The following is a 12,675-nucleotide window of genomic DNA, read 5'->3' as shown; positions in this document are numbered from 1 at the left end:
GGGTTGATCGCCTTGGTATGTGTGGCGGACCACCAGGGAACTCCACTCAAACCCAGCGAGAAGGGAAGTGGGAGGAGTGATGTTTCTGGGTTCTAGGGGATGTTTTGCTGCCTTGTGAAATCAGTTTAGTAAGCTGAGAATAAAGTTGGAGTGAAATGTGACACGCTCTCGTGTTGTCCTTACATACCTCCACATAAGTATAATAAAGAGTTATAAAGAGTTATAAAGTATAATTAAGAGAGTTATAAAGATACTTGAAAAACAAGTGATTTTTTAATTTTATATATAAACCCTTTGTAAACCCTGTTTGCCAAATTCTATTTACCAACACAGGTAAAGATATTAAAAATAAAAAATACACAGAAACATTTGAAAATCAGTTTTTGGCAGGCGATCACTTTTTGGCACAACACTGATACAGCCAAAGGTAGCATACCTGTCCCCTGGCAGATTGTCCCAAGCAGCTGGGAAACTCTAGTACCAAACTCTAGTAATTAGTGATTCTGTTCTGAGACATGTGAAGCTAAAGACACCAGCAACTATAGTCAATTGCTGTCCAAGGGCCAGAGCAGGTGACATTAAGGAAAATTTGAAACTGCTGAGTGAGGGTAAATATAAATTAAGTAATTCAACAGTCACATCAACAATAATGACACCCAGTTACGTCAATCAATCAATCAATCAATCACAAAAATCAATATTGAATCGGTGTGTATATATGCCAAAATAAAGACTCTAATTTTCTTTGGTCATCTCCCCAATCAGACCAGGAGTGACATGTTTAGCTGCATGGTCTCCTTAAATTGCTGTCTGTCTGAATGATGTCCAAAAGACGGTGTGGGCTTTTTAGATAATTAGGAAACTTTCTGAAGGAAACCTGGTCTTGTTAGGAGAGACGGCACCCATCCCACTTTGGATGGAGCAGCTCTCATTTCTAGAAATCTGGCTAAATTTATTATTTATTATTAACCTCCCAAAATGTGACAATCCAGAGTTGGGATTAGGAAGCAGAGTTGCAGTCTTACATGCCTTTTTGCAGCTTCTTTCCTCCTGTTATCCCCCCAAAACCCTGGGGGTGGTCAGTCAATAAAGTTGTTCCTCTTTCCTTTAAGTGTTGCTGGAGTTCCTGCGTTGTAAGTTTTTCATCCTCTACACGCACCTTGAAAGTAGGTGAAGTTGTGCCAGAAATTTTTGCTGCGATTTATCCCCCCCAAAACCCCATCCCCTTAGAGACTGTGTCAGCTCCCAAACAGACAAAAAACAAATTAAAAACCAGCAAAAAAACCCCAACTTAAACATAAAACAATCACAAAGAAGGAACAATACAGTATCCTCAACAGCACCAAAGAGTAAAACAGTGAAATGTGTGTTGTTAAACATTAGGTTTCTCTCTTCCAAGTCTCTGTTAGTACGTGAGTTAATAATTGATCAACAAACCGAATCACTCTGCCTTACAGAAACCTGGTTGCAGCAGGATGATTATGTTAGTTTAAATGAGTCAACACCCCTGAGTCATTCTAACTATCAGAATTCTTGAAGCACAGGCCGAGGGGGTGGTGTGGCAGCAATTTTTCACACCAGCCTATTAATCAGCCAAAGAGCAAGAGAGACTTTTAATTCATTTGAAGGCCTGATGCTTAGCCTTGTCCATCCGAGCTGCAAAACTCAAAAACCAGCCTTATTTGTAATCATCTATCATCACCTGGGCCTTACACAGAGTTTCTGTCTGATTTCTCAGACTTTTTATCTGATTTAGTGCTCAGCTTAGATAAAATAATTACTGTGGGTGATTTTAACATCCATGTAGATGCTAAAAATGACAGCCTCAGCACAGCATTTAATCTGTTACTTATGGAAGCCAGTTTCTGCCACTAAAAAAAGTATCAATAACTCATAATTTCGAGTTATTTTCTTGAAATTTCAAATTATTTACTCAAAATTTTGACTTATTAACTTGAAATTAACTCAATATTTTGAGAAAAGTAACTCGAAATTTCGAGTTAAGGTTTTGAGTTATTTTTAGTGGCGGAAACAGGCTTCCATACTTATTAGACTTATTTGGCTTCTCTCAAAATGTAAAGAACCCACTGACCACTTTAATCACAGTCTAGTTCTTGTTTTTAACATATGGCATTGAAACTGAACATTTAACAGTGTTTCCTGAAAAACCTCTTTGTCTGATCATTTCCTAACAACATTTACATTTAGGATAATTATTACATACAGACAATTTAATCTTGTCTGCTTATTTTTACATACTGGCGAATATTTTGATTCAAATGAGACAGAACAATAATATGAGTTTTTAAAAAACAGAAAAGAAAAGAATATTCCATAGTATATACTCCATGGTATCAACTGACCATTATATAAATGCCACCGCCTTTAAATGATAAGCATTGTGGAGGATCATTAACAATGCTCTATGCCCTTGGTTAATGTGGCACAGAGAATTAAGTTTGTTCTGAGGGTAAAGGTGGGATCCCTTTTGCTTTCTTTTCTTTCCCTGTCACTGAAATACTAAATACAAGATCTCATATATTGGCGTCAGGATTTTACTGTAAAAAATCCCTGCTGCTGAAACTTCAAAAAGCCCAGCCAAATACGTCATGTAAAGTTACTCAATATGTTTTGATCAGACCACTTATCTGATTATTTATACATATTGGTGGATATTTGGATTCAAAAGAGGCAGTACAATAATGAGCAATAACATGAGATTTTATAAAACACAAAAGAAAAGAATATATATTTGATCCTGTGAACTAATTACTAAACTGCATGGTAAGACATTATTTAAACATGTAAACCTTTATTGATTTTCCAGTGTTTACTTGTTTCTTTAGAGAAGAGATAATATTTATCAGGTCTAAACTGTTTCCCAACCTGCTGCTGGGAAATTATGTGTACATGTGTTTGGAAAGAGGATGAATAGTAATTTTGTGGGAGTGCAGGAGGAGGGAGGTTAGTGAATAAAAGAAGGATGCTGCACGGCCACGGTTTACTTTAGCAGCAGAAAAGGATCGGGGTAATGAGGAGGACTCTGCTGCTGCTGGCCTCTCTGGCCTTTGCTTCTCTCACTTCTGTAGCTGATGGAGCTCCACTGTAAGTAGACCTGCTGTACTTTTACACATTCCCAGTGAGGTTGAATTAATTCATGCAAAACAAAGGCCAATCTCATTATCTTGGATGTGTGCAGAAGGTTTAATTTCATTTCATTTCATTTTTGCATCAATATATTATTTTATTTTGCATGTATAGTTTCAAATTCTTTTTTAAGGAAGAAGGCATGGGTGGTATTTGAAGGAAAGGGAATGAGGAAAAACTTATGGAAAAACATTTTATTAATGAAACCAGAGTCTAACTTTATTGCTAACTTCATTTTATTTGTTTCTTGTGTAATGAGAAGCTGCAGCCAGGTCTGCAGCTTGTGTAACATAAGTCAAGGTAATCTGGTATTTAAAGTGATGCCAAGAAGTTGTCCTAAACTTTGTCCAGAGTTTGCACAGTGGTGCATTACGCCAGACAAAGCAAACAGACTCCAGAAGCATGATGAAAAGATTTATTGATTCAGTTTTGGACTTTATTCAAGATAATCAATAGGTCACTGATTGTGTTTAAAGTCCAGCCCATAGCTCATAACCAATCTGAATTTACCCAAAAATGAACCTTTCTATGGGTTAAAGCATCCAATGCTTATAATGACAGCCTCTTTATGTTGTCACTGTGGCTCCTTTTCAAGCAATCAGTCATATATTAGAGTGAACAGAACTGTCATTATGATAAAGAAAGAAAAAAAAATCAAAGAACAGCATCTAAAGTGTTTTAAACATTGTGAAAGGGTATATTCCAGCGTATACAAGAAAAATATTTTTTAAAAGCCCATAACTTAAAAAAAAATAATAATTAAGGGTCACACGGGAAAACAGCTGGTAAATACTTTTTTGAAAGTATTTGTTCACAAAACCTTTATACAATAAATAAATAGATAAAAAATAATAATTCATTTTTAATTTTTAATTAAAAATACTTATTTCAGCAATTATTAACATGTTTTTCACAGTGTCTAAAATGAACATATAACATAATAAATAAATAATTTATTCTTTAGTCAGTAACAGCATGTGTTTATCTACACAGATACTAGTTTCATTAACATCTTTCTCTTTTATCACTGCTCCACAGGCAAGTGATGTCTGCCCCAAACTTGTTGCGGGTGGGAACAGCAGAAAACATCTTTGTGGAGTGTCAAGACTGCACTGAAGGAGACGTTAGGGTTGAAATCAATGTGATGAACCATCCAACCAAAACAAAACGGCTAGCAACAACATCTGTGACCCTCAACAATGAAAATAACTTTCAGCAGCTTGGGAAAGTAACTGTGAGTAAAATTATTTGTTTACTGTATATGATACTATTATTGTTATTTCTATTACATTGAATATTCAATTATCATTGAATATGCCATCCAAGTCTTTATAGACTTTTCATACTGGTTTCAGATCCCTGCAGGAGACTTCAGTAAAGATCCCAACGCGAAGCAGTATGTGTACCTACAGGCTCAGTTTCCCGACCGCCTCCTGGAGAAAGTCGTCATGGTGTCCTTCCAGTCTGGTTACATCTTCATTCAAACTGACAAGACCCTTTATACACCAAACAGCAAAGGTGAGTCTACCGCTACCTCATGACTGAGAAACAGCATAAACAAGGGTAGTTCTGTGGTGACCCACTAGAGGGCTCCACTCACACCCAAGTTCAGAGGAGGGGTTTTTGTTGTGTTTGGGATATGCTCAGTTGATGTATGGAGGTGAATAAAGTTGGAATGGAAAACTAGAGCTCCTGTGTTGTGTGTCCCATGCTTCCATAGTTCTATCTTTATTTTATTTAATACAGATTCAATATGTTTTCAGGGCCATTCAATAAAGTTAAGGAAACATGGTGCTGCTCCAATAATTTAGTTTTAAATTTGAGACAAAAAACAGTTTGTTACAGTAATTATGTGGCTATGGCATCACTTTTCACACATTGGAAAGCTGTTTTGTGTAGTCCATGCAGTCCCTTTAAAAAAGGTTAGAACATCTGATATTTTTTTTCAGTGAAGATTTGAAAGCAAAAAAATCATATATTTCCCTCAGTTTGACTAAGACATATTTTAAATGAATGACCTTAAATTAAATTAGTAAACTGAACTTCTTTATTAAATATTCCTCCCAACATGTATACATCACTGCCCGAGCAGCAAAAATAACATCTTCTCTTCCCTTCAGTTCATTTCAGGATGTTTGCACTGACACCCCAGATGGAGCCTGTAGAGAGGGATGAAGCAGCCCAAACTGATGTTTCCATTGCCATTGAGTTTGTGGTATTGTATTTTATTCTTCATGGGCTCAGAAGTGAAAGTGACATTTTGCAATCAGCCGTAGCAAGGAAGACAAATATTTTATAATATTTTATATATATTTTAAATTTTATTTTATAATTTATTTTATAAATAAACAAAACAATAAAAACACATCAACTTTCTTAATGGATTTTTTAATATTGTCATTTATATATTAGTTTTGAAACTTTATTTTTTTTTCCACAGACACCTGAAGGCATTGTTTTACCACTTGATCCAGTCTCTCTAAAATCAGGTATTCATTCTGGAGATTTCCAGCTTGGTGAAATTGTTAGGTGAGTACTATTATTATTATTATTATTATTATTATTATTATTATTAATGTGTATATAATGTAGTGTAGTATGTGTTAAATATATTTATTTTTACTATATAATCAATCTTGCATATTTTAAACTTACACACTTCCATAATTTGGCAATTATATTCTAATTAGATCCTGTGTGTAGAATATAGTCTGCAGTCTGATTAATGTGTTAGCTTCAGTTTTACAAATGCTTGAACTATTTGTTTGATTAATCTCTCTCTCTCTCTCTCTCTCTCTCTATCTATCTATCTCTCTCTCTCTGTGTGTGTGTGTGTGTGTGTGTGTGTGTGTGTGTGTGTGTGTGTGTGTGTGTGTGTGTGTGTGTGTATAGTACTGGACTGTGGAAAGTGGTGGCAAAATTCCAGAGCAACCCACAGCAAATCTATTCCGCAGAATTTGAGGTCAAAGAGTATGGTGAGCATCCCATTAGCTGTATTGTACTTGCATGACATTTTTTTTACTGTTTTTAAATGTGCAATGCAAATGGTAACTTCAAACACAGAAAATGTTTTATTCATTTCATTCATTCATTTATTATTTGCAGTTCTTCCCAGTTTTGAGGTGAAACTGACACCATTAACACAGTTCTTCCACGTGAACAGCAGAGATTTCACCGTCAGAATCAAAGCTACGTATGTAATTGTTTTGTGGATTTAATAGTATGTATGTGATCCTTTGTTGTTACAGTTTGACCTGGGTTCGAACTGGTTGTTCACAGGCAAATCTTTATTCCATGGTTTAAGGTATCTGTTTGGTCAAGAGGTGGATGGAACAGCCTATGTGGTATTTGGGGTTATCAGAAAGGACCAAAGTAAGCAGAGCTTTCCAGACTCTCTTCAGAGAGTGCCGGTGAGCCATATGAAGTGATGCTGACATAAGAGTTGAACTACCACCTACTATTCAGAAACTGTATTATTGTGCTATAACTGTGGAGCATATTTTTACATAAACATCTTCATGTTGCTGAATTAGATTAAAAATGGTGAAGGAGAGGTGACACTGAGGAGGGAAGACATAACAAAAGTTGAGAGGGACATCAACAGCCTTGTGGGGGGCGCCATATTTGTATCTGTCAGTGTGCTGACAGAAAGTGGTAAGAAAGAAAGCCCGTCTTTTTGAGCCTGTTCAGATTTTCTTATATGTTACTTTCAATGGTGCACCAGCTTTAGAGATAGTATATGAGTAGCAACCAAAAAAAACCTTCAATTAAAAAAAACAGAACATCTGTCAGAAATGAGAAATTAATGTTTTTTGTTTTATTTTTGGTGAAAAGAAAGTGAGTAATAGAAAAACAAATGAATTCTGACAATTTTTTGTGCGTATAATTATTTTCTTGTACCCTGTCACAGGTAGTGAAATGGTGGAGGCCGAACTGAGAGGTATCCAGATTGTCACATCACCCTATACGATCCACTTTAAAAGAACTCCAAAATATTTCAAGCCAGGAATGTCCTTCGATGTTGCGGTAAAGCACTAATTTATGTTTACATAGTTTGACATAATATTACACGTTAAAATCATAATTTTGATATGTCAGTTGTGGCATTTGAAGAAATTATAATTCCTTTACAAAGTGTTATGATTCAGTTTCTTTTTTCTGATGTCAGGTTGAAGTTTTAAATCCTGATGAAACTCCAGCACAAAACCTTCCAGTAGTGATTAATCCTGGGGAAGTCAGGGGATTCACTGCAGCTAACGGCATGGCTCGGCTTACCATCAATACAGAAGGAAATGCAGCTGAGCTGAGAATCACTGTAAGTTTTTTTTAAGTTTCCAAAAAGCTTTTTTTTTTTTAAACAAAAATAACAGCACCACCAATAATCTACATCTTACTACAATAAGTAGTAATAACTCTCACTCTCTCTCTCTCTCTCTCTCTCTCTCTCTCTCTCTCTCTCTCTCTCTATATATATATATATATATATATATATATATGTATATACATATATATACCCTTATGTTTGTTTAATAGGTGGGCCAATATAAACAAAACTTTGCACAAACATCAGAATTAGAATCAAAATTACGTTTATTGCCAAGTTTGTTCACAAACAAGGAATTTGTCTCGGTGTCATGCTGCAAGAAATATCATCCGACACCAATTATTACCATCTGTATGTTTAAAAAAACCCCAAACATTTGTTATATATCTGTTTATTATATTTATTATATGTTCATCATCCCTCTATGGATGGATTGTTTTGCACATCACATTCAGTGTACATTGCATGTGCATAACCTAACTGTCACACAAACGACCCATTTTGCTACTTCCACTACTATTACTTTTACTACTATTACTATTACTTCTACCACTACTGGTTCTACGATGACAACAACTCAAACTACTACTACTACTACTAATAATAATAATTATAATAATGACAATGTTAAAAAAAAAACTTTTAATAATAGTAATAGGGCAGCACAGTGGCTGCTATTTTCGATTGTTCTGGCTTTAATTTAATTTAATGCTTTAATGCTTGCTCACACAAATACTGCCCTCAAGCAATAAAGATTATCACTTACTTATCGCTTAATTTAACTTGTTGCACATTGGCTATGTATGCTTGCCTTTAATTACAGGTCCTGACTGATCCTTGTATACTTGCACATGAAAGCACATGAATGTTTTTCTTATGCTTAGTATGGCTTATGTGTGTGTGTGTGTGTGTGTGTGTGTGTGTGTGTGTCTTTAATTACAGGCAATGACCGATGACAACATTCTTACACCTGATAAACAAGCAAGAGCAGAGATGACAGCAAGACCATACCAGAGCAAGACCAGGACTTTTATTCACATAGGTGAGAAAAATCCTGAAGAAGCATTGCATAAAGTAAAAGTATAAAGATTGTTACTATAGGTAGAAGTGGAAGTATACTGTGGAAAACAGGCACTAAAAGATGTGTTCAAACTAAAGCGTTTATTGAAACATATTTGCAGGTGTGGATGCAGCTGAGCTCAAAATAGGAGACAATCTAAAAATCAACCTCAATCTCAACCAGCAGCCAAATCAAAATAATGATATCACATATCTGGTAAGAGATGTATTTATTTGTTTTTGTGTATATAGATTTTTTTTCTGTGGTGCAACGACTGGTCATAGTACATACATGTGCGCTTAAGGTGTTAGGTATTAATGTGTAAATCTGTTTCCCCAGATCCAGAGCAGAGGTCAGCTAGTGAAATATGGCCGTTACAAGACAAGAGGCCAAGTACTGATTTCCCTGATACAACCAATCACCAAAGAAATGCTGCCATCGTTCCGCATCATAGCCTACTACCATACAAGTTCAAATGAAGTGGTATCAGACTCTGTTTGGGTGGATGTAAAAGACACCTGCATGGGCACTGTAAGACACTCAAGAGCTGTGAAAGAATGAATCTTTACAGCCAAAATGCACAAATGTTACTCATTTCTACAGTAGTACTCATTTTTAACATATAGAAATTGCATTTCACACTCACTTAGCTGAAACTGGAATCCTCACGACCTGCTCCAGCTTATGAGCCTCGCAAGATGTTTAGTCTGAAAGTCACAGGAAATCCAGAGGCCACAGTGGGACTGGTTGCAGTTGACAAAGGTGTCTACGTCCTAAACAACAAGCACCGCCTGACACAGAAAAAGGTCATTTCTCGATTATTTTTTGCTTTTTATATTTTGTAAATTGTTTAGCTCCAGTAAACAAATTGCACATATTGGATTTCATATTAATTTACGTATTGCATACATACCAAAAACCTGAAACTTGTTATGTTGTTACAGCATGTTAACCTCAGAACAACTATGCATTAGCTGAGGCACACGCCAGGTGGCCCGTAGGTCCCCAGTTTGATTTGTTGCTCTGAGTGTGTGTAGAGAGGAGGAAAGATTATTGTGAGTCTAAAATTAAAAAAATAAAAATGTGACGGTGAATGTAATGTAATAATATAATCTTTAAGATGTCAATAAGACATTTTTTTATTTTCTAGCCCCTTTTTTTAGATTTGTGAGCCATATTAGAGTCCTCTCATTGTAAGTTTACTGTTCAATTTACATTCTTGTATGTGTTTGTACTTTAACCTGTAGGTGTGGGACATAGTAGAGCAGTATGACACAGGCTGCACACCTGGTGGAGGAAAGGACAATATGGGTGTCTTCTTTGATGCTGGGCTATTGTTTGAGTCCAACACTGATGCAAAGACCCCATATAGACAAGGTGACAATGCAACAGAGCATCCCACTCTTTTACTGTTGTCTAATACTTTTCTTTCGGCTTCACTGTTAAACCCTTGTAGAATTATGATTATTTCTATCATGTTTGAACAGTCCAACAAAAAATGTTGTGTTATATTCTTCCTATTTTAGTAACACAAAAACCAAATTCAGTTTCAGGCTGTTTCATATGATATATTTTGTCTGTGTTGCATTTTACAGAAATTAAATGCCAGCCTGCGAACAGAAAGAAACGCAACGCTGCTGTAATGGATGTCAGAAGCAGCTTATGTAAGTATATATATATAAATATATATTTAGATAAATAACCACATATTAATTCATAATTTCACACCTATCACTTTTTTTTTACTTTTGACAGGCTATGTATTAGTCAACAGACAAAAAGAAAAAAAAACATTTGTTTTATGCTTTTGACGCCATTAAAAATATTTTCTGTTTACAAAAAGACATATTTAAAAATATATGTTTGTAACTTTACAGTGAATCACAGTTCTCATGATTTCTTCCACAACCGTCTCTGTTTTCAGTAAAAAATTATACAGACCCAGTAGAATCTGAGTGTTGTCTGGATGGCATGAAGGAAACCCCCCTTTCATACACCTGTGAGGTCCGCAGCGAGTACATTGTTGATGGTCAAGGCTGCCGTGATGCTTTCCTGCGCTGCTGCAAGGCAGTGGAAACCCTTCGAGCAGAGAAGAGGGAGGAAGACCTCAAACTGGCTCGCAGTAAGAGATGGAAACGAAATGGGTGATGGTTATCTATAGTCATGCTATTTATTATAAAATTCACAAAATTATATCATTTTTAATCAAAATCCAGGTGAAGGAGAAGACAACAGTTTCATGGACAGCAATGAAATTGTTACTCGCACCAACTTCCCAGAAAGTTGGCTCTGGTCTGATATCAAATTGCCTCCTTGCCCTAGAAACACACCTAACTGGTGAGTCATTGTAACACACAAACACATACAAATGAAGTTACATCTTAAGCTATCTCTCAGACTGTTAACATTTTTCTGTGTTTCAGTGACACCACATCATTTGTGAAAAATGTTCCTTTGCAAGATTCAATCACAACCTGGCAGTTCACCGGCATCAGTCTGTCAAGAACTCACGGTGAGGATTTGGTGACTAAAATATGGCTTTTTTTGGCCTTCCCTTTACTTTTTAAAAACATTTCATTATTTTCTACACATTTTCTTTAAGGAATCTGTGTGGGTGATCCATTTGAGGTCATTGTTAAGAAGGATTTCTTCATTGATCTCAGGCTGCCTTATTCTGCTGTCCGTGGAGAGCAGATAGAAATTAAAGCAATCCTCCACAACTACAGCCCTGATCGAATCACTGTAAGTACAGAACCACAGTAATTACTGGACTGAAACACAGTGACGTTCAAAAGTGTCATCTTGTGCAGTTTATTATGTGCATTTTCATGTTGTGTTCTCAAAATCCCTTGAAAAAAGGAGAAGTGATTATTAAAGAGATTATTTTAACAAAGCTCAGAAATTTAGTGGGTGTTAACCATAGGCTGCTCGTTTTATGTAAAAATGTAGTTTGTTGTTATTTTGGTTCATGAACTTGAATTTTTTTATTTGTGTATTATATATGAGTGTAGACCTGTATATAGTTAAACATGTATGGATTATATAATGTTGAATTTTGAATATTGATTTGTAAATAATAGAATTTCAATCAAGGGGGTAGGAACAGAAAAAGTATAAGTTTCATCCTATTCCTTTTCGAGCATAAACATTGTGTAGACATAGAGATATTCACGAAAAGTTAATGTTATTAAGTTTTTCTTTTCTCTTGTTATTTTAGTTATATTTACATGTTCAAAGTAAAACTATTCTATCTGTCTATCTAGGCTTATCATATTTGGTTTATCATCAACTAAAATTGAAGAGTGCAATTCCTTTTTTCGTGTTGAGTTTATTAACTTAGTTTTCTGTAAATAAGGAGTAACTGAAATTGCCGAAAGTTAAAGGAATGCTCAAAAAAATCTCTGCATTTCATCAGGATCTTTGTATTCTTCCAGTTTGAAACACCACATGATCAATCTCTTCTCCAACTTTGTCATTGCTGTTTTTCTTTTATAAAGGTACGCATTGATTTGACTGAGGAGGAGCATGTGTGCAGTTCAGCTTCCAAACGTGGTAGGTATCGCCAGGAGGTCACTGTTGGGCCCGAGACCACACGATCTGTACCTTTCGTCATTATTCCCATGAAGGAGGGAGAACGGCACATTGAGGTTAAAGCAGCTGTTAAGGACTCATATCTCAATGATGGAGTCAGGAAGATGTTGCGGGTGGTGGTAAGAAAACCAATGTTTGCTATTAGTATGCCCAAAAATGTGTTCAATATCACTTTCCTATTAAATAAAACAAAAATGCTTTTTCTTATCTGAATGTGAACAGGCCTTTCAAAATTGGTAGTAATAAAATAATTTGAAAGTTATTTTTTGTTGAGGTTTAGGCACAAAAAGGAACAGACAGAAACAATAACAGGAGTCTGGCTCAATCCCAGACCAAACATCTTTTTGGTCTGGGAACTTTTGTTCTAATCACTACATGATTATCACTGCCAAAAGAATTTCCCTTGATAATCTCAGAAATGATCAAAAATATTAACAATAATCATACTGGTCAAATGCATTTTTAGTTCATTGCTTGTTTTGTGTCTATTTTGTAAAAGGGATTTTATTTAAAATGTGACTATAGGAAGATGAAGAACCAGTACAGTACTCCA

General features: G+C 35.5%; 1 protein-coding gene across 1 annotated transcript; it reads left to right on the top strand.

Annotated features, from left to right (window-relative positions):
• Positions 1-3,023: 3,023 nt before the first annotated feature.
• On the top strand, positions 3,024-12,241 carry LOC134623683 (complement C3-like; the record flags this gene model as incomplete). Its single annotated transcript, XM_063468715.1, has 22 exons — positions 3,024-3,105; positions 4,186-4,381; positions 4,503-4,665; positions 5,268-5,362; positions 5,588-5,676; positions 6,040-6,122; positions 6,253-6,340; positions 6,452-6,557; positions 6,681-6,801; positions 7,058-7,173; positions 7,316-7,462; positions 8,414-8,513; positions 8,653-8,747; positions 8,871-9,062; positions 9,182-9,337; positions 9,779-9,908; positions 10,127-10,195; positions 10,456-10,653; positions 10,748-10,868; positions 10,955-11,043; positions 11,134-11,273; positions 12,029-12,241. Coding segments are annotated over exons 1-22 (2,781 nt in total), but the record flags the coding sequence as incomplete, so codon positions are not given.
• Between the last annotated feature and the right edge of the window lie 434 nt (positions 12,242-12,675).

Source organism: Pelmatolapia mariae, unplaced genomic scaffold (assembly GCF_036321145.2).
Source record: "Pelmatolapia mariae isolate MD_Pm_ZW unplaced genomic scaffold, Pm_UMD_F_2 NODE_ptg000833l+_length_33489_cov_1, whole genome shotgun sequence".
Taxonomy (NCBI): Eukaryota; Metazoa; Chordata; class Actinopteri; order Cichliformes; family Cichlidae; genus Pelmatolapia; species Pelmatolapia mariae.
The sequence above is the reverse complement of the archived record's forward strand: the minus strand, read 5'-3'. Positions and strand labels throughout refer to the sequence as shown.